The 21807-nt window shown below is 41.5% G+C and overlaps 1 protein-coding gene across 1 annotated transcript in view; it reads left to right on the forward strand.

Moving 5' to 3' along the window:
• Aco1 (aconitase 1) overlaps window positions 1-21807 on the forward strand; it is a 55954-nt gene that overhangs the window by 20605 nt on the left and 13542 nt on the right. Inside the window, exons 4-15 of the mRNA XM_051187530.1 lie at window positions 335-472; window positions 10324-10393; window positions 10513-10696; window positions 11136-11275; window positions 12037-12208; window positions 13305-13405; window positions 14236-14352; window positions 15399-15558; window positions 16779-16914; window positions 17568-17652; window positions 18268-18424; window positions 19882-20006. Coding sequence (XP_051043487.1) covers window positions 335-472; window positions 10324-10393; window positions 10513-10696; window positions 11136-11275; window positions 12037-12208; window positions 13305-13405; window positions 14236-14352; window positions 15399-15558; window positions 16779-16914; window positions 17568-17652; window positions 18268-18424; window positions 19882-20006 — 1585 coding nt within the window. The remainder of the gene's footprint in view (window positions 1-334; window positions 473-10323; window positions 10394-10512; window positions 10697-11135; window positions 11276-12036; window positions 12209-13304; window positions 13406-14235; window positions 14353-15398; window positions 15559-16778; window positions 16915-17567; window positions 17653-18267; window positions 18425-19881; window positions 20007-21807) is intronic.

Consider the following 21807-nt stretch of genomic DNA (forward strand, 5'->3'; position numbering starts at 1 on the left):
TTAAGTTTGGTCTAAAATTGCAGGGATGATCTGGGAAGCAGTCACTCTAGTCAGGGTTCTTGAGTGTAAGCATCCAGGCTTTCCCATGGTTTCTTGTATTCAAGTTAATTTCCTACTGGAGTTCTACAAGGAAACTCTTAGCAGTTGTGCCACTTAGCACCTGTGTGTTTTTTGCTCACAGAAATATACTTAGAAACTTTTACACGTTTCTAAGTCACCTATTGCTGATGCCTCTGATGAGATTGTCCCTTGTCAGTATTTAACATTGGCAAACCTCCAAAATCCAGTCACACACATTTACGGTTGTTTTCTGCTTGCTTCTTTCTTTCCCTAGGGGTGTGCCAGCTGTGGTTGATTTTGCAGCAATGCGTGATGCTGTGAAAAAGTTGGGAGGAAATCCAGAGAAAATAAACCCTGTCTGTCCCGCTGACCTTGTAATTGATCATTCCATCCAGGTTGATTTCAACAGAAGGTGAGGATGGTTAGGAGGGATTCCTTGGTTTTCTTCTTTGTGAAAAGTCTTGGAATACACATTTAAAATAGAAAAATGTGTGTATGTGTTGGGCTGATGATAGCTCAAGCAGGTCAAGGTCCTTGCTGCCAAGCCTGAGGATCTAAGTCCCTGATATACAGTGTTGTGGCACACTCATGCCTACACATTCCCACATACAAATAAAGTAAATGTAAAGCAGTTTCTTAATGTGGGTGCATATTTAAGAATATCTTTAAAGGTATTGCCAGAAAACTAACTTTCCAGTGAATAATATTAGGAGAAATGGATTGTGTAAACACCGTCATAACTTGTCTGTTTGTTTTGAATAGTATGCATCTGGCAGACCTAGCTTGACTCTAGCTTGAAGAATGAACCGAAGTATACATGTGCATTTTGCTGTGAGAACTTGTCAGTGCAAGTGCATATCTTGCTCTTAGAAGAGTTGAGGTGTTTTAATCCATTTTATTCCTGTTTTTTGTTTTGTTTTGTTTTGTTTTAAATACAGGTAACTAACTGTTCTGTACCTGAGCATAATCCCCACACTAGTTTTGCCTTCCATCTCTTCTGTCTGGGATATGTCCTCATCCCACTCTCTCCTGCCAAAGTCCATGTCCTCTTTCCTAGCCAGCTTACAAGTCAGAAATCCGAATTGTCTAGCCTGTGTCATGATCATCTTGCAAGACTCTTCGTCTAAAGTGGACCTTGAGTAAGGCGTCCTTTGAGTTGCCTGGTTCACCATACTGGAGCTGTGTGTGTAATAGGCACTTCACATAACTAAGTGACCTTGAAAGTATCCCCAGGTTAAAGGAGAAGCTGAATTAACATCACTGAGATACCTTTACACAGGGGCAAACTAAATCTTTTCACCTGTCTCTCTCTCTCTAGCTTGGCAGCCAAAGGTGTGGGTAGTAAAATGTCTTTATAAAGAAATTAAACATAAAACTTTACAGTTGCAAACTTGCAACTTAGCATTTGTCATCTTAATAAACATTTAAATTAAGTGAATACTTCTTAAGCAAATATGTGCAGCATTTATTTATAATCCTAACTTGTGCAGATAACTGAGGTTTATGTTTATAAGTCAAGTAGTCTTCCTGAGCTATTTGTTTTATTGAACATTTAGTCTTCATTTTCATTTCATTCTCATTCTCCAAAAGCCTTTGCTTAAATTGGAATCATTGTGAGTGGGTCTTTGGACTAAATGGCATCCAGATAGCAAACATTACTGTGCATTTCCAGTTCCTTTATGATGCACTGGAAGGTGCAGAAAGCCTACCTATACCACAGTAGAATCCAGAATGTGCACATGGTACATTGTGAACCCAAAGGACATATGAAACTGCCAGGGTGTGGTAGCACACGCCTTTAATCACAGCATTCGGAAGGCAGAGGCAGGTAGATCTCTGTGAGTTTGAGGCCAACCTGGCATACAGAGCGAGGAGCTCCAGGACACCCAGGGCTACACAGAGAAACCCTGTCTCAGAAAAAAAAAAAAAGAAAAGAAGAAAGAAAAGATTTGCCTTTGCCCTTTGAATCAAAGTGGTATGGACAGACAGAAAAAGGATAAGAGGAAATGCTATTGTTTGTTATTTTCTCCAAAAGGCAGGGTTTATATTATTAAGCCATGAATGTTCTTATACAAAAATGAACATAAAAATCAGCTATTGTTGCCAGGCAGTGATAGTGCATATCATTAATCCCAGAGCTTGGAAGACAGAGGCAGGTGGATCTCTGTGAGTTAGAAGCCAGCCTGGTCTACAGAGTGAGTTCCACTACAGCAAGGACTATACAGAGAAATCCTGTCCTGAAAATAAATAAATAAATAAATAAATAAAATAAAATAAAAAACCAGCAACAACAACAACAAAAATCAGCTGTTGTATAAAAATAACTGAAGGATCTCAGGGACAGTCAGTCAGCATAAGAATTTCTTTCTCACATGTTTGCAGGTTGTTGGACATCTAGCTGACCCTGATGAGGGTGGTTGGGCACTTCTGTCTGGTGTGGCAAGGGTTAGGCTGGCTGAAAATGCCAAAATGCAGGGCAGCTGTGACAGCTTCATTCCCTTTGTGTTTCTTTGGCATGCAGGCTAAAAAGCAGTTCGCTGGTACTCTCAGAGTTGGGGGACAGAAACCGGAAGTGTCTCATGAAGCTCACCGAGTAGTTACAGAGCCACTTATGTTCACAGTGCTCATGATTTGGTGATGTGGTTGAGTCAAAAAAAAAAAAAAAAAAAAAAAAAAGTAGAAAATACAGTCCTGCTGTTGTAGGTAAGGAGGCTGGCATCTGACAGAAGTATGACTGCATAATGATATCTGTAAATGAAGAAGGAATTTTTCCACATTCTACTACATATTTAGTAGGGGAAGCAGTTTATATTTTAGTTTTAATTTAAATTAACTGGGTGTATACAGTAATTTTAATTATAAGGAAATAATCTGCATATGTTAAATGTGTTGACTAGAAAAGACTTCTAAATTTAGAATCAAAGAAAGGAAATAAGAGGGCATCTATAGATATAGTAGCTTCAAAGTTAATAAATTATTTGCAAAAAATAATGGTAAAGGTTATATCTTAATATATATAGTCACTTGGAAGGCAGGCAAAATTCTGTGAGTTCTAGGCCAGCCAGTGCTGCAAGGTAAGACTGTATCAAAAAAAAAAAAAACAAGAAATATGTAATCCATTTAGAAAATAGACTCAGCAGATAATTGCAGAAAGAACAATATGTTTCTTGCTTTAAAAAAATAATACAAGAGGTAAACAGAATGAAAAGCCCTTTCAACCTTGCAGATAATAAGAAAATGTTTCTAATACCATTTTCTCTTATCAATACAATTAAGATTAAACCATAACTATAAAAGTAGCATGAGGGAAACATCTATGTGTACTACTATTAGCACTGTAATTGGAAATTATGAAAGCAATATGTAATAAGATCTTAGAAATTTCTGTGTTCTGAGGCTGGAGAAATGGCTCACCTGTTGAGAGCTCATACTGCTTAGTTTCTAGCACCTATCTTGGGAGGCTCACACTACAGTACCTCTAGCTCTAGGGACCTGACACCTTCTTCTGGTTTCTGGGGGCACCTGTACTCATATGCACAGACACACACACTGACACACAATTAAAAATAAAATTAATATTGTTTAAGACAAATAAATTTCAGTGTCCTCTGTCCTGGGATTTCTGCAGTCAAGCACACTTTTAACTAATACTGGAGAGCCAGAAAAAGCTTCACGGCCAGTATACTGGCTAGTTTTATGACAGCTTGACACAAGCTAGAGTCATTAGAGAGGAGGAAGCCTCAAATGAGGAAATGTCTCCATAAGATCAGGCTGTAGAGGGCATTTTCTTAAATACTTATTGATGGAGGAGAGCTCAGCCCGTGTGGGTGGGGCCATCTCTGGGCTGTTAGTCCTGGGTTCTGTAAGAAAGTAGGCTGAGCAAGTCATGAGGAGCAAGCCAGTGAGCAGCACCCCTCCATGGTGTCTGCATCAGCTCCTGCCTCCAGGTTCCTGCCCTGTTTGAGTCCCTACCCTGACCTCAGTGATGGACAGTTTGTGAAAGAATAAGCCAGATAAACCCTTTCTTCCCAAGTTGCCTTTGTCATGGTCTTTTATCACAGCTGCAGTAACCCTAATTAAAGCAGCCAGCAATTAAAATGCTATTTTTAATTAATTTATTTATTTTATGTATGAATGTTCTATCTTCATGCCAGAAGAGGGCATCAAATCCCACTATAGGTGGCTGTGAACCACCATGTGGTTGCTGGGAATTGAGCTCAGAACCTTTGTAAGAGCAACCTAGACCATATCTAAATGTCCCATAAAGGAGAATAATATAAATTATGACATACCCTGAAGTGGATCACTCTGTGACCCATAGTTACATTTATGGATAATGCTCAGAACATGCTCACCTTGTAGCTCAGTATGCCAGAATCTAAATTGTATGAATTATCACTGCCAGATCCAGGCTTTTTGAGTGTCAAAAGAGGTACCAGGCTGCTAAAACAGCCACCTCTGGGGTTTTAACTGGTCTATTTGAAATTTTTAAAAAGTCAGTTAAAAATATACACACACATACAAAGATCCAAAGGGAAACAAAATCAACCCCCCACTGGAGATGAAAAGTAGTTTCCATACACTCTCAAAGGAATTAGGAAATAAGCCACTCCCTAATTCATATTGAGATATTTAAAACAGATAAATTCAGCATGAAGAGAGAGATGTTCAGTCTTTGATCTGACAGATGGTGGACACACTGACTTTCCCCACCTTCTCCTTTCCCTTGGCCCTGGAGCCATCCTTAGGTGTTGTCTCCCTCTAGTACCTCCTTTAAATCACACAAGCACTGCTCAATGGTTCAGTTTCGGAAAGAAGTTAAGTTAGGATTTTCTGAAGTCCTACCTCATAAGTAATAACAGTCACCTCACAAAGTCATAGGGACTTCACCTTAGTGGCTCACAGCTACTAAAGGACTTGTCTTCATTGTACTTTCCTGGAAGGTGAAGGGGCTGGAGGCAAAAATGTGGTAATTTTATGTCTGGCATGATGGCCTCAAACCCCAAGCACTCATGCTGTCAAACCCTCTGGGCTATCACTTTGTTTGTTTGTTTGTTTTTCATTTAAATGATCTTTCACTTTCATTACATGATAAAATGCAAGGGTGAATTCAAATACCATTTTAAATTTAGTGCACACATATTAGAAACACTTTCATTGTTAAGATTTTAAAAACCGTTTTTAGGTTGATTTATTTTGCATGCATTTGTTTAGGGTGTGGGTAGTACAGGTATACAGGTGAAAAGACATCACCTCCTTCCAACATGTGGACTTCAGAGATGGAACTTAGATTGTCAGCTTAGTGGCAGGTGCCTTTACACACTGAGTCAGATTACCAGCCCCAATTGTGGTTGGTTGGTAGGTAGGTAGGTAGGTAGGTAGGTAGGTAGGTAGGTAGGTAGGTAGATAGGTTGTTATAATGCATTTTTGCTTTATTTATTTATTCTGATTTTCAGTTTTGGAGATTGACCTAATCTTTTCCTTACCCTTTAAAAGAATTAACTGTGATATGTGCAGACTATTATGGAAGTGAATGCTTCATTTTTGAAATGAGTTGGGAATGTGGGTAAAGAGGTCAGGGTTGTACAGGGAGCTCTTTGTCTAGTTCGAATATAATTTTCCTTTTGTCCTCCTTAGCAACTGAGGACCTAACTAGCATGGTGCTGTCATATGTCCTGTATTTATCTCAGAAGTGCCACTGGCTTTTCCCCAAGAATTTTACAACAGTTTATGACTAGGTTTCATAAAAGCTATTTTATCTGTAAACATTACTTGTGAATTTCTATTCTGAGAGAGACTCAGACACTATAAATGTGAATTCATATCAAATAGTCAAGGAAATAATCCCTTCTGTTTATGAGGACATTCACATCCAGAGACCTCATTAAAAGTTCTCTAGATTGGAGCTAAGCATGTTGACTTTGTGAACTAGAGTATTTGTTTAACTATGTAAAGATGTGCTACATTTGTATACTTATGTAAAGGTGTGTTGCTTTTGTTTGTGCTGCATTTGTTTAACTGCTTAATGTGTTGCTGTTTCACCTTGCCTGCCTAAGGCACCTGATTGGTCTAATAAAAAAGCTGAACAGCCTGTAGCTAGGCAGAGGAGGTATAGGCAGTGTTGGTGGGCAGAGAGAAAAGGGCAAGACCACCAGCCAGACAAGGAGGAAACAGGAAACAAGATGAACAGTACATAGATGATGTAAACAAGCCTTGGGGCAGCACATAGATTAGTAAGAAATGGATTAATTTAAGTTAAAAAAAAAAAAGCTAGCTAGCTAGAAACAAGCCTAAGCTAAAGCTGAGCATACATAATTGGTAATAAATCTCAGTGTCTTGATTTAGGATCTGATTGGCCTGTCTCATGTTGACATCTGTGTATTCCTAGTACCTTAAATGCTGAGACAGGAAGATCAAGAACTTGAGGGCAGCCTGTCTACAGGCTACCCTGTCCCCCCCCCCCCCCCAAAAAAAAAAAAAACAAAAACAAAAACAAAAAAAAAAGAAAGAAAGAAAAGGCTCACTATATTGGGCTAATTTGGGAGAGTTTTGAGTGATAATAAAATAAATTTTAAAAATTTAAATTTTAGGTTTGTTTGTCTATCCTAATAACCATAACAAGGCTAATTGAGCCACACTTAGCACAATATGGTTTTGTTTTCATAGTGTTAGGTTTTTGTTTGTTTGTTTGTTTGTTTGACCTGAAATCGCATTTCTAGCTTCTTACCATTTTGCCCACCATGTTCTGGGGCAAGCATTCCCTGCTTTAGCTCCAACGGCCTCCTGATGCTGGAGGGTAAAGTCCAGAAGTGTTCATATGTCACAGAATACACAGCACCAGCCACATGATTCTCACCTGCACTGGTATAAACAATACTTGGAGGTCCCTTCTCTGGTGCTTTGGTTTTGTTTTCTTTTCAGTTTGACAGACCTGTGTTGTACCCATATTTGTCCAATAAACTAGTAAATTTCTAAAAGAAGGTTTAATGACTATATAACTTTAATGCAATTGCTCAGCGTGGTCACCCTGAGAAGGCACAAACCATCCTGACTTGGGAGCCAGAAGGCTTCCCAGAGGCCACTTGATCAGAGTCCTGAAGCGTAAACACAAGGAGGGACGAGACAAAAAGTCCACCCAATGAGAAGACTAAAGCAGCATCATCTGAAAGCTGCCACACAGTGCTGAGAGCTGGACTGGAGAGTATAAAGGGTCTGGTAAAGCTTAGGTCAGGTGAAGACCTTAGCTTTTTAAACAAACTATTAGAATATGGCGAGCTGATAATGATCTGTGTACATAGAAAGCTCAAGGTGAGCTTATGGGACTGAGAAACTAGCTGGGGGTTATGTTTATGATAATTATTTTGGTGGTTGTAGGTGCTAAATAGAAAGAGAGGAGATTGTTAGATGAAGAATAGATAGAGGAAAAAGTACAACAAAGAAGGCAGGGCACTCAGGTTTCCCCTTGATGCAGATGCACCAGGGACTAGAGTCCTCAGGAAAACAGGGACAGGTGAGGATGAGGACTGGCTGCAGGCATCTGGAGAACCCGCTGATATGGGTGTCAGCTCCAGCAGAGCCCCTTTCTCCATCTTTCTTTGCTTTTCTCTAACATGTGTTTTCTCAAGTGTGGTAACATACTATTTATGATTTATTAAAGCTTGCCTGAGAATTCAGAAAGAAAAATCAGCCACAAACCGTAGAAGCCAGGCACACACCTTTAATCCCAGGATTAAGAGGTAGACGGATCTCTGTTAGTCAGGTAGCCACACTGAGCTACATGAAATACATTGAGTCCTAAAGAGAAACAGCTCACACAAAGATGATCTCAAAACTTACACATTTAATCCCAGGATTTAGGAGAGGTGTTTAAGACGGGAACAGGGTCTCAGAGCTGGCACTCATTCTCCAGCCTCATTGAGGATGGGGTGGTATTCCGTCTCAGGACTGTCCAGCCACGCTGAAGAGAGGCAGCAGTTTGAGGCTTGGTGAAGAGCTCATGGATCGGCCCTTTCAGCCTGAGCTTTTCTGATCTTCAGCTTGAAGTTTGAACTCCAATATCTGTCTTTGGGTCTTTTATTTATTCGTGTTAACACTCAAGGATCAATAAATTTTTTTTTCTACAAAGTTCAGAAGTAAATATTTCAGGTTTTGCTAGACACTATCTCTGTCATATAACTCATCCCAATCTTTAAAACAAAAAATCATCTTGTCAGGATTGAGTATAGTTTATAGACCCTTGCCCTAATGTGTCTCAGAAATTGGTCCCATTAAAATAACTAATAATTATTTTGGAGAATATTACCATTACAGTAGAGGTCGGGGTCAATGTATTCACTAAAAGTCTTCTTGAGGTAAATAATATATACATGCTGGCTGTGTTTTGGGTTTTTTTGGGGGGGTTATTTGTTTCATTTTGTTTTCTTTCTCTTTTCCCACACAAGCATAGCTCTCACTTCAAAAGGAGTAAGATAGTTTATTCTGAGCCAGATATAAGTTCCCATGGCCTCAGAGTGCAGATCCGGTTGCCCCTGAACAGCATGTTGTACGTGGAACTGGTTACATAAACACCTTCATGTGTCAGTGCATTTGCAGTACACATTGGTGGGGCCACCAGATAGGCAGCTAACAGAAAGCAGGGGGCTCTGATGTGCTTAGCTTTTTGGATGGTGAAACCTAGTGGTCTGTTAATAGTATATTCCAAAGGCTCTACTTGATAGTCAAAAGAGTGTCAGGTCAGAAACAGGTGGGTGATGCATATCTGTTAAAAAAAAAAAAAAAACAAAAAACTAACAATGCCCTCAAATAATCTTAAATAATCTTAGCTCTAGGTCTGCAGCATTCCAACTCTGCCCAATCAAAAGTTCTAAGCAGAGCAGAGTGCATATCCTTCAACATTGGGCTGGCATTTTCAGGGAACTTCAATTCACTTCTTCTTGAAGAGTCTGTCTATCTGTCTGATTTTCCTTGGCTGGTTCCTTTCATCCTTCTGCCTGGATTGATGTCATTTCCTTCTGGAAGCTTTGCTAGTCTGAGTTCATGTTCCTTTCTACACACTCCATGTTGTATGTCCAGAGTTAATAATAACACCTCACTATCGCTAGATTTCTTCTCTTTCCCACCAGGCCCTGAGCTTTACCCAGGCAGTAAAAATGCAGCCTTTGCATTCCCAGTAGCTGATTTGTAAGTGAAAGGAAGGCTGACTATGAAAGGGAGACTCCAAGGACAGACACACTTGGGTTCAGGTGACCGCTCTGTAATTGATCAGTCATCCGACCATGGCAAGTTATCCAGCAGGTGGAAGGAAAGGAACTGTGATAACAGCATGGTGAGATGATGGATATAGAGCTGAGCGTCTGGGCACTTGGCACCTACCGTTGTTACTGTGACGATGATTGTTGCTACAGCCCCAGTCTCCCTGACTGTGCCGGTAGGAGGTGATAATGGAGAAAGTAAAGAGTGTGGACTCTGATGCCTCGATTTCAGTTCCCTTTTCACCATTTACTAGCTATGTAGCACCCAGCAGCTTTCCTAACTTCTGTGTATCTCATTTGCTCATGAGTCATGTCCAATCCAAGATACATACACCCCATGAGAAAATTAATCAAGCAGTTAGAGTAGTAGCTGTTTCCTACTAATGTCAATAGTTAATGATTATGTAATAATAGGAGCTTGACTTGAATCTTAGCTGTGTATTTAGTGTTTCCTCGATCCATCAGATACAGATTGTGTGCCTTCTCGCTTCTAAACCTGCAAAAGTGTGACTTATTCTACCTGAATGACCTTGCATGTAATCCAGGGTTTACAGTTGTTCATGGAGAACCTTCTGAAGCAATGGGTCCTTGGCCTTGCTGTTTTCTGTTTCCAGCATAAACACATGAGCATGCCACCCACATGTGGTTCAGCAGAGAGAACCCATGGGGCCATAGATGAGAAGCAGGTGCAGAGAGAGGGTTCCTGACATGTCTCTGCTGCTCTTGTCATATGTGTCTCGAGTTTGTCCCTGAGAGTCAGACTTGGGGATTAGCTTTCAATGGAACTCAGCTCATTTTTCCAATGTGTGTAAGGGCTTTGAGGGAATCACTTGAAACAGGTAATTTGTTACATGTTTTTTACAGCTTACCTCGGTTTTCCAGCTGGTAATAGGTGTACACCAGTCTGCCCGCTTGCAGATGCAATTGCTGTTCGACTGATTCATCACCAGCAGATTGGATGGGTGACATGTGAAGCCTTGCAATTTATACATTTAGTCTTTGTCTCTGACAGGACAGACAGCTTACAGAAGAATCAAGACCTAGAATTTGAAAGAAACAGAGAACGATTCGAATTTTTAAAGGTATGGGCCAGAGTTTGGCTTTACCTTTTGGTTTTCCATGTTTGTGGGGTTTGAGGAGAGGTGTGCAGATGACTAAGTTAAAATGTCTTCACTGTGTTCTTTCTGTTGTTCAATCGTAGTGGGGTTCCCAGGCCTTTCGCAATATGCGGATTATTCCTCCTGGCTCAGGAATCATTCACCAGGTGAATCTGGAGTATTTGGCAAGAGTAGTATTTGATCAGGATGGATGTTATTACCCAGACAGCCTCGTGGGCACAGATTCACACACTACCATGATTGATGGTCTGGGAGTTCTTGGTTGGGGTGAGTCTTCCACAACATTCCTATCACGTATGCGCTTCTGGAGCATGTTCCTCGTTCATGGCATGTGTATTCCAGTGCTCACAGAGGAAGCTGTGTTTGTCTGCTTTGCTTACTGCTGTATTTTTCGGTGCCCAGAAAACAAGACATTCTATTTAGAAAAATAAACTGAATTACATTCGAGGACATTTGCATAAGTAAAAATCATATAGGTGTTCCTTAACAACAGAGCCTCCTAAATCTACTCTCCATTGAGTGTGGCACTGAAGAGATTTTGGTTCAGGCACTGGGGGAGGACACTCTATAGAGGGAGTAGAGAAAAACAAGTGTTCCTTAGGAAAATACAGCTCTGTACCAGATAAGCATACTGACTGGGTTTCATGAGTCTGTGGCTGAGGGACAGTGAGGTCTCTGAACATTTCTTCTGTGCTGTTCACTGCAGGTGTAGGTGGTATTGAAGCAGAAGCTGTCATGCTGGGTCAGCCCATCAGCATGGTGCTTCCCCAGGTGATTGGCTACAGACTGATGGGGAAGCCCCACCCTCTGGTAACATCTACGGACATCGTGCTCACCATCACCAAGGTAATTATCTATAGATTAAAAAATATGTGTGTGTATATATATACACACACACATTACACACAGCCACAGATTCAGATTGTCACAGTAGTTTTCAAAAATGGACTAACAAGGCTGTCCCCAAAAGTTTGGAAGAATGCACTTAACTGACAGGCTTTTCCAAGAACATAGCTATCTGTGAAGCTGACCTCCTTGTAAAGTTAACTAACCAGACCTGGAGCCCCAGCCCTAATTGGTGGCTTAAGTGGAGAAGACAGGAGATGGGCAGTCTGTAGGATTTGTAATAGCAAGAATTGTGTGTGCATTATGTCCTTAAAAACAAATCAACTATTTAAATACTGTGATTATATTAAAAAAAACCAGTTTATCTAAGTTGGAAAGAATGTAATTTTTTTTTAATTCTTTCAGTGTTTCATCCTAAATGTTTGTTATTTAGAACAGCTAATCCTGATGTAATTCATACTTGTGGCATTCTTTTTATTTTTAAAAAATAAGAGTTATTTTGGTACAATCTCAGATTTTTAGTAAGGTTGGTGGAGAACTAGTAAAGTACCTGCCCATTTCTTCCCAATTCCCCCATGTTCACGTCACAATGGCCTTTTTAATGTTGATACACAACTCTTAGCTACAGCATCACCCATCCTTTGGGGGCATCCCTGTTCCATCCTGGGATCCAGTCCCTTTAGGGAGCATTGCAAAGGGATAGTTCTGTGTTTTAAACGGGCTATCAAGCCTCAAACTTTCCTGTTGTTTCTACTGTATAGCACCTCCGGCAAGTTGGGGTTGTGGGCAAATTTGTGGAGTTTTTCGGGCCAGGAGTGGCCCAGCTGTCCATTGCTGACCGAGCTACGATTGCCAACATGTGCCCAGAGTATGGAGCAACGGCTGCCTTCTTCCCAGTTGATGAAGTTAGCATTGCATACCTGCTGCAGACGGGTAAGTGAAGGGCTGAGAGCAGAGCCCCTGAGAATCCTACCCCTGCCTTCTGCCTCTGCCACACCATGCTCTCATGTTAGACTTACTTGTCCTCTCTGTGGAGACAAAGTATGTTGTTGGATTTAAGGAGGTGTGAAATGAACCTATGATAGCCAAGAAAAACAACTCTCCCTCTGACCCCAGAACCCAGATATGTATACTGCTTTTCAACTGCCTCTTGATTTATATTGACACAAGAGATCTTAGTGATGGTAACTGTTGTCTCTGGGGGGTCCTGTTGGGTACCAGGCATTGGTATCCACTTACTGCCTTCCCCTTCATAGATAGATAGGATAAATTGATGGATTACTTGCTTAAATGATAGGATAGAAAACCCAGAATCAGAGCAATGTAATTACCCAATGCTAATTAGTAAGTGGCAGAGCCAGAATCAAAGCTTATGGCCATCGTACTCAGAACAGCAGTGGGTTCCAGGTTGTATTTCTGGCAACAGGGCGCTGAGGATTAAGACTTTGGGTGTAAATTTAGGTTCTTTGTTCTTTCGTTTCCTAGCTGTATTCCTTAAAGAAGTTACCTAATGATTTTCCTGCACTAGCATTTCTTCATCAGTAAATGAGAATAATAATATTACATGCCTCATGGGATCATGATAAAAGACCAGAGTTAGAAGTAATTCATTTGAAGCATTTAGCACCCAGTTCCAGGCACACCACAGTGCTTATGAGCTGGAAGTGTGAGGTGGTCAGGATGTATTTTAACAAAGTAATGCCAGGAGTGACTGTGTCAAATTGAGGACAGATGCATGGGTGCCCTTCAGCTTTCAGCAGTGGGCTCAGGCTTAGGATCCTCTTGAATGAGGGCTGTCACCAAAAAGATGAAGCCTGTCTATACATAGAGCCAGGATCTGTTCTGTACACATTGCTTTGGTAGGAATAACAGATGACGCCTGATGGAAAGCAGTCCAGAAGCCGAAGGAGCAGAGCTGTTGGTGTGTGTCCACTTTAGATGGCATGACCTACAGAATTGCATGTGGGCTCTCAGTTTAGTCTTTAACCCAGAAATTGTAACGTGTTCATTTGTTACTAATGTCATTTAGGTCGGGAGGAGAACAAAGTAAAGCACATTAAAAAGTACCTTCAGGCTGTAGGAATGTTTCGAGATTTCAATGACTCGTCTCAAGACCCAGACTTCACTCAGGTATAGAGCACCTTGGAAACATTGATTCTTCTTTCTGAGGCTTCAGTTGCAGTGGTGGTCTGTGTTTCTTCATGGTTGGAAAAATTGTGGTAAATTAGTCACTGTTGTCATTATAAGTGAATGAGGTGATAAATGATGGAAAATGAGAAGGTTAAGGACATAACATATAAAAGTAACTTCTAAATGTGATTGTTGACCTGACCTTTGTGAATTGTGTGTACCCTCCCCCAATTACTGACTGACACTAATGTTAGACAGCTGCAGTTATTTAAAGGCCAAGCCTATCACTGTTACACTCCTGTAAAGAAATGGAGGCATGAACATGTCATTGGTTCTGTTTACCCAATGATTTGTTTTATTTTCTAGGAATACAAACTGAATCCATGTTTTCATAAGCAGCCAAGATTTAGAGAATAAGCCAGACTTGGAGTCCCAGTTTTCATGTACCATCAAGGGAAGGAAGTAGTTACTGAGTTGACAGCCTGTCTTCTGCAGTGATGGCTTGTGGCTACATCCCTCAGTAGAAAGCTCATTTCAACCTAAAAGCAATATGTTAGCTACTCTACAGAGCAGCAAGTGGAAGAGACCAGGCAGCCAGTGTCTGCCCTGTCTCTCCAAGGCAGCAAAGAGTCCTGCCAGTCCCATGCTGCTCCCATGCCCATCTTAATATTTGGAAATTAATTTTTGATGTGATAAAAAGATCGCTGGATCCTCTGATTTGGAACATGGCAGCTTGTTTGACTGTTTATTGTTGGGATGTTCCAAGGTCTCTGGTGTGATTGTATTATTTTTCTGTAGATTCTATAATTGCTTTTGGTTTGGGTGAACAGGTTGTGGAGTTAGATTTGAAAACAGTTGTGCCTTGCTGCAGTGGACCAAAAAGACCCCAGGACAAAGTTGCTGTATCCGACATGAAAAAGGACTTTGAAAGCTGCCTTGGGGCCAAGGTAGGGCTCTGGACTCTACCCCATAACCTGCTCTTTTGTGCCCACGCTTTCACCTTGTGATGAATCTTCCTGAAGCCTGATGCCAAGGATATTTCTTCTCCTTCCCAAACTCCTTCATGATTTCCCATTAGCTATGAGTTCAGCAACTTCTCCATAGCACATCTGCCTAGAAACATTACCCCTGTTTATGCATATACCCTTTTCGTGTGAAAACCCGCCTCCTGCAGTGTGGTTCACCCTATGCACGCAGGCTCTTGTTCATGCCTCTCTGTGTGTGCATGTCTCTGCTTCATACCTGACATCCTATTCCATCCCAAATCCATAAAGTTCTGTTCAGATACTCTTCTTTGTGACATGGCCCCAAGCGTCCCCTAGTAGGAAGTCATCTTCCCTCACTTGAAACTCCATGGTGTGAGACCTGAAGCTCTTCCCTTACTGACCTGTACCTTTGAGAATAAGGTGTAGGTCGTTATAATTGCATCATAATCAGTCTGCTACCCACGAGCTCCCAGCGTGATGGCTGATACTCAAATTTTCAGTGACTGTCTCCCAAATGAGAGGTTGAGTTGGAGTTTATCCATGAGGCATCAACATTATACCAGATGTTCAGTGGTATCTTACATTACTAATTAGAGTTGTTGAAATCGATATTAATACGAGTCACCTTTCTCCAAATCTCCATGAGATCAGAATCCATAGTCTCAGTTAGGCCACGAGAGCTAACTTTGAACTGTTAATAAATTTAGTCTCCTATTCTTGAGGAGGGAAGAAAGCAATTGTTACTGATTTTGTTGCTGAGCAAGATTCAGGACTCAAGGCTGCCTTTGTAAATATCTAAAAATAATAAAGTGACATTTAAGTTTTCTTAATTATTTCAAAGTTTACTCATAGAAGTATTTATTTTGTTAATAATTGGCACTTAAAATTACTATTAAACTTCTTCCAAAGTGAAAATTTTTGATCACATATATTTTCCTTTTTATAGCAGATTGTGTGTGCCCAGTTTCCTTCTTGCATTTAATATTTTCAACCTTCCTTTCCCACAGCAAGGATTTAAAGGTTTTCAAGTTGCTCCAGACCATCACAATGACCAGAAGACATTTATCTACAATAACAGTGAATTCACTCTGGCTCATGGCTCTGTGGTAATTGCTGCCATCACTAGCTGCACAAATACAAGCAATCCATCTGTGATGTTAGGAGCAGGTGAGGGCATCTGGTTCCATCCTCCTGGTCTGGGAGGAGAATTTTACATTTCCAGATACACAGATTTGACCAGAAAATTCCCACAGCCAAAAGCATCCAAAACAAAAATTTTGAAATAGAATTCATAGCATATGGCAGCCTTTCCTTTTGTAATTAGCACAGAAAATAAGCAGAGGAGAGCAGAGAATCTGGGTCCTTCCGGAGGAAGAATAGAAAAGAACCTCTTGTCCTGCCATACTCTGCCCCTGTAAGCCCCCAGAAGTAGGACTCTGCACTGTCTTCTGCATTGGCGGTTGCAGCTAGACCAGGGCACAGGTCACTGGCTGAGGTAGCTCAGTGAGCCAGCCTGTTGTGCAATGCTGTGAGGTAGTTAATAGTTACATGTAGAGTTCAATGTTATAAGATCACCTTAGTTCTGGTGTTTAATCACCCTTGAGAGCTTCCCTTGGGTCCAGAGACCAGGGTCAATAGTTATTTCTTAATGGCCTGTATGAAAAACCTTTTTAGAGTTCATCTTTGCCACTAAATTTTCCATACTTAACTGGAACAAACCAGGTTTCTAGGGAACACCAGCAGCTGTCCATGGCTTTTGTATCCTTGTTCCCTCCCCTCATTTCTTCCCCTCAGCTCTCATGCTTCCTGAGTCAGAGAATGCCCATTCCATTATGGTCCTGATCAGGCCCCAGGTCTCTGATTTTTGCTGTAGGAATATTTGTGGTCTAGATATACTATAGGCTATGTTCCCTTCCAATCAGGACACAGTTTGTGTATCTCAGATAAGGCCTTTCCTGTATAATTTCCATCAATATCCAACATAATTATAGAGAATTTTCCCTCTAGAAATTAAAAACTCAGCAGATATCCCTAAGTGGTTTAGGATTTATTTCTTTTGTTTGGTTGATTGGTTTTGTTTTGGGCACTTGCTATGTAAGACCAGGTTGATCTAAATAAAAAGGTTCTGCCTGCCAGATGCTGGAATTAAAGGTATGTGCCACCATGCCAGGCAGGGGCTCATTTATTAGGAGGAACAGAAGCCCACCTGTGTCTTGCTTCATCTCCATGACTCATTTGGGCTTACTATGTGCATGAACTGTCTCTGGGTAGTGAACTTTTGACCTGTTGGTCAAGAAATGTAACTGGAAAAAACCTGGTCTTTTCCTGAAGTGTTCTTAGCACCTGAATAAACAGCCATCCATGTGTGTCTGCTCACTGCTTCACAGGACTGCTAGCAAAGAAAGCCGTGGAAGCAGGACTGAGTGTGAAGCCTTATGTCAAGACCAGCCTGTCTCCTGGAAGTGGTGTGGTCACCTACTACCTTCGAGAGAGTGGAGTCATGCCTTATCTGTCTCAGCTAGGGTGAGGGAGAGGGGTTTATGTTTGGTTGGTTGGTTGGGTTCATTTATGCCTTAGCCATTGTCCTAGTCTTTTACCACCTGTGTGCAGCTGTCACCTTATCTGATCCTATGTACTTTTCACAATATTTTATCACATGGTACACCAACAAACCCTAGCTTTCCTGGGATGGTTATGCTATAATTTATCAGAGTGAACCCTGTGCTTCTGTGTGGCATTCCCTCCTGTCCCCAGAAGAGGGCACCTTTCCTCTTGCTGAGAAAAAGCATGGTCTGGTAGTGGCTGAGCAATTGAGCCTGCCTTAAGCTCAAAACTAAGTACTTGGCTGCAGACATACTAGTCCTTGAGGCAGATGAGTGATTATTCATCATAACAGTTTCTCCAGTTACCATGTTATTTACTAGTTTGTATAACATCTGTTTTCTCCGTGTGTTTCATGTACAATAATAGGAAATGGAGATATTAAATGACACATCTGGTTTCAGCTTTTAAATATTCTAGAGCATTCACCTCCTTGTGATACAAGTTTAAAAATGTGGATAGCATCCTTCTTAGGAAGGAAAACTTTTTGGAATGACCCTGTCTTAAACTCACTGTTACTGTTGCTTTATGACTCACTAAGAAGAACCATTTCCTGTGCCTTGTTTGACACCTAGGTTTGATGTAGTAGGCTATGGCTGCATGACCTGCATTGGCAACAGTGGGCCCCTTCCTGAACCTGTGGTGGAGGCGATCACTCAGGTAATGGCAGAGGAGCCTGTCTTCTGCAGACCTCTTGTTTGTGTTTGTGTAACATGTGGCAAATTCTGGAAGTTGTAAGGCAGCCCTTGGAATCTGGGTGTGGTAACAGGAGCAAAATTCACAAGGAGAAATCACTAGCTGTGTAACTCTAACTGGTCTGTGCCTTGGTTTCCACAACTATAAATAGAGATGATCGCAGCTGTTTTTGAGAATCATGATGGTAAAGAAAGGCTTTGAGCAGTGCCTGCACCCAGGCAGGGTTCAGTGCATGCTGGCTTTGACTACAAAATGTTTGTTGCTGTTTATTACCCAAATTTCCTTAGAAATGAATGAAAACTACATTGTGTTGGCTTGGTTTCTGTTGCCATAGATCTGTAGCCTTGAAAAGTACTGTTGGATGTGTCATTATGGCTTCCTTCAACTGGCAGCCTCTGGTAGCCTCACCTGGTCTTAGATTCTAGCAGCAAAAACTATGATGTTAAATGCTGACCTATCTGGTATTTTCTCAAGACCAGAAATCACTGACCACTACTCTCTCCCCTTGGGATACCCCTCCCTTCCCTCCCTGCAGCAGTGCCTCCCTTTGTGAACTTATAGTTCTCTTGCCTCACACAGGGAGACCTCGTAGCTGTTGGAGTGCTGTCTGGGAACAGGAATTTTGAAGGTCGAGTCCATCCTAACACCCGGGCCAACTACTTAGCCTCTCCCCCATTAGTAATAGCATACGCAATCGCCGGGACCATCAGGATTGACTTTGAGAAAGAGCCTTTGGGTAAGATTTTGGTTTCATAACTCTTTTTCCAGGATTGAAAAATATGACTAGAAGGAAGTTGCTGCTGCTTTTGTTAATACAAAATGAAGTTTGGAATCTTGAGAGTTGGGTGTGATGATGGCGCTGCATGTCTTTAATCCCAGGACTCAGAAGGTAGAGGCAGGCAGATCTCTAGAGGTGAATTCCAGGCTAGCCAGGGTTACACAGCAGGACCCTGTCTCTAAAAACAAAGACTCTGGAGAGTATTAATCCCACGGGTAGAGAATAAGACCACTACCACAATTTAAAGCCAATTTTGAAGCAAGCTTAATTAAATACTGGCCATGTGGATGAGCCCTGGCCAAGTTTATCTCTGGTTTCCCAGAAAAAAAAAAAAAAATGGCCATGAGTCCTGGTTTACAGCAGCTATTTTCCATGAGGTCCAATCAGGGGCAAGCATACATCCTGATGTAAACCTACCACCCCCTTGTGGTCAAGCGCATCCAGTGCAGCTGGGCCAAACAAACTTGTCCAGGGGAATGAAAATATGTGGCTTGTTAGCTCCCATAACCAGTGGCCCCCAGCATTTCAGGAACTATCTGTCCTTGGGCAAGGGGCTTGCCGATCAGAGGCGTTTTGTTTCACAGTTCTCTAAAGCATAGTAATTAAAATGTAATTTTGGCTCTCACAAGAGGGAACAGAGAAGTCTTTTTACTGTTCTTCAGTATACACCCAAAACACAAAGGAAAGAAACAATATTCTTTTGGGGCCAGTAAGTGTCAAAAAAGATATAAGACCTAAATGTATGAGCAAATTGCTGTTCTGGAATCTTCAGAGGGCGCTGCCTTTCGCCTCCTTCTGGACTTCACTTTATGTACACCCTATAGGAGCACGCTGCAGGTCAGATTCTCTCACTTCTAAGTTCTGCTTTGTCTGGGCTTTTGCTCTTGACGGCCTCCTCACTCCAGCCCAAGGAGGTTAGATAATGTGGAGGGCATCCCTTTTGTGAGCACAGGGTGAAAGCTGGGTCACACAGTACACATTCAGTGTGACACAGCCTTCTTGTTCTGTAAGTCTAAGTAAATAAGCGCCCTTTTCACAGTCTAGTTACTGCTTTTTTTTTATACTTTTTGTGTATTTTTGTGATAATTTTGCTTTTTTTAGATGGCCCTGGAGCATAATACTGAACTAGTATCCAGTGTTCTATACACAAGAAACCTGTGATGTCCCTGGCATTGGCACAGACTTCATTCAGTTATGAATTAGTGTGCTATTGGCTCCAAGTCCCCAGTTAATGACAGAATTATACACCTTCCCCATGTCCATAGAGCATTGGCTTCAGAGACTTCTGAGGATACTGAAGTCTGCCAATGACTCAAGTGCCTAATAGAAAATGACAAAGTATTTCATATTATGCACAGTCATTCATTACAATGGGTGTTAGAAGAAATTTTTCATTGGTAACATGTTTTCCCCAGGAGTTAATGCACAGGGCCAGCAAGTATTTCTTAAGGATATCTGGCCAACTCGAGATGAGATCCAGGCAGTGGAGCGGCAATATGTGATCCCTGGGATGTTTAAGGAGGTCTATCAGAAAATAGAGGTGAGTCACATCACAGTGCACACATGCACGGTTTGCTTTGTGTTATCTCAGCAGACCTGAGGCCAACAGGAGCACGAACCAGAGTGAGACATTTCTTTCTTCCTCTGACTAGGGCAGGGCTACAAGTTACTCTTCTTCCATGACTCACCTTTTTACAAAGCCCACATGACACAGATTGGGACAGGGATGTGACACATTGCCTCAGTAACAAGCTTTAGATCCATGTTTTTGGTACCTCCACTCCTTTTTCAGACATCCTGGAACATCACCTGTGTTGAAGACCATGGTAATCACTGTATTTTGTTACCAAGTGCAGTCAGTTGATTGAATACATCTCAAAAAAAAAAAAATTATCTGAATGTTAAAAAGTGTTAAAATCAGGATGGATCACCTTGTTGAAATGAGAGTAAAGTTGCATATTCTAAAGTAGGAGAAAAGCCAGGCATGCTGGCTCACACCTTTAATCACAGCACTGGGAGGCAGAGGCAGGTGGAACTCTGGGAGTTGGAGACTGGCCTGGTCTAAAGAGTGAGTTCCAAAATGAATGAATGAATGAATGAATGAATGAATGAATAAATAAATAAATAAATAAATAAATAAATAAATGGCAGGAAATAACTGGGGTTCAGTCCTCTTTACCAGGCCTCAGTTACACCCTTCCTTGTTGTCCAAGGTCTTCTGACAGGGGAGGGGGGATAGTTGGAAATGAGAACAAGACTGTAGGACAGGGGTCATGGTACAGAATCCTCTCACTGCCCCCTCCACAAGCATCTAGGAGCTTGTCGGTCATCTGATTGAGTATGTTTCTGCAAAGATCAAGGTAAGGGATCTGGGAAGAAAAGTCAAGCCAACTTAAATACATGCACAGTGGCTGCTATTTTGCTATCTAGTATCCATGTGACCTGGATTAAATGTATATATTCATTATCTATTGGTCCCATCATGGACTGGGGTGGGATTCACAAGTCTCCATTCCTTCCTGAGGAGCAATGACAATAATTAATGGTTGCTTGGAAAAGAAGAGTCATTTTCTTCAGTAGTATAGCTACTGATAAGCTATCCACCTGACCCATGTTCCTACAAGCAATGCTATTAAACTCAGCACATCAGAAAAAAAAAGAGAGAGAGAGAGAGGCATGAAAATAAAAGGGAGATTAGGTGGGAAGAAGTGAATACAGTTAGAGTTGGAAGGGGACATGAGAGGGTAATGGGGAGATATGCCCTAGGACATTGTATTCATGTATATGAAATCATAAAAGGGGATATATATATATATATATACACACACATATATTGGAATATATGTAACTAAAACTTAGCAAATTAAAACAAAAGCATTTTGTGTCTATGTGCAGAGCCAGTGGGAGCCTCGGCCTGTACAAGCAAAAGTCATCCCATCTGGAGTGACATCATCAACTGAGGCTCACCCTGGGGATTGGACTGAGGTCCTCAATTTCCCACTGACCATTAGCTGGAGGCTTTCCCTCAGCACTGCCTCCATGGCTTCTAAACAGCTCATAGTAGATAGCACAGTTCAGAGCAACTGTGAGAAGGCAGTGTCTTCATGGGACGGTCACCTGCAGGAGTAAGGGTTCCTACCTTTTGCCAGGGCTTGCTTAAGATTCCTGTCACTTCAGAAGCAGACACCCACAGCCAAGCACTGAGCTGAACTCCTGGAATCCAGTTACAGAGAGGGAGGAGTGATGAGCAAAGAGGTCAAGACCAGGCTGGAAAAACCCACAGAATCAGCTGACCTGAACAAGGGGGAGCACATGGACCCCAGTCTGATAGCTGGGAAACC

This window comes from Phodopus roborovskii, unplaced genomic scaffold (genome assembly GCF_943737965.1).
Source record: "Phodopus roborovskii unplaced genomic scaffold, PHOROB, whole genome shotgun sequence".
NCBI classification, from domain to species: Eukaryota; Metazoa; Chordata; class Mammalia; order Rodentia; family Cricetidae; genus Phodopus; species Phodopus roborovskii.